The sequence below is a fragment of the Nestor notabilis genome, unplaced genomic scaffold (assembly GCF_000696875.1).
Source record: "Nestor notabilis isolate BGI_N333 unplaced genomic scaffold, ASM69687v1 scaffold28411, whole genome shotgun sequence".
NCBI classification, from domain to species: Eukaryota; Metazoa; Chordata; class Aves; order Psittaciformes; family Psittacidae; genus Nestor; species Nestor notabilis.
In genome coordinates, this window is record NW_009916468.1 from 4,522 (window position 1) to 5,003 (window position 482).

At 59.8% G+C, this 482-nt stretch overlaps 1 protein-coding gene across 1 annotated transcript in view; it reads right to left on the reverse strand.

The window, feature by feature from the left end:
* Positions 1-205, reverse strand: part of DNPEP (aspartyl aminopeptidase) — a gene marked incomplete at its 5' end in the record, with an annotated part of 4,066 nt that extends 3,861 nt beyond the window's left edge. Inside the window, one exon of the mRNA XM_010024603.1 lies at positions 80-205. Coding sequence (XP_010022905.1) covers positions 80-205 — 126 coding nt within the window. The remainder of the gene's footprint in view (positions 1-79) is intronic.
* Between the last annotated feature and the right edge of the window lie 277 nt (positions 206-482).

A 482-nucleotide genomic window follows, 5' to 3' on the forward strand; every position in this document is an offset into this window, starting at 1 on the left:
GTTGCAGTAGGTCTCACTCTGGGTGGGAGTCACAGACCCAGAGCCAGGGACACACAGCTATGCCCCAAATCAGGCTCACCTTTATGATCACCCTCCCGGCCATGGTGAGGTCACGGTCAAACCATGTGTTCCAGATTCCCCCTCCATAGGTCTCCACACCAACCTGCACCATGCCCACCTGCCCCCGCTTTGAGCGCCGCTTCACCTGGGCAAGAGCAAGAGGTGTCACTGCAAAGCCCCAGGGGCTGTGTAGCTGGTGGGGACTGTGCAGAGCACTCTGAGGTGCTTTTTGCAGGACAGGACACAGGGGTGATAGCAGCTGGTGAAGCAATGCAGGGGGTCTGCATGGCCTGCTCTGGGTGGCAGACTGTGGAAGTGTAGGGGGCCAGCATCAGTGCTGTGGGTCACAGGGGAGTCAGGGTAGTTTTTGTTTGTGGACTGAAGCTGGGGGGCACCAGAGAAGTCCCCAGCCCCAGGGGCAG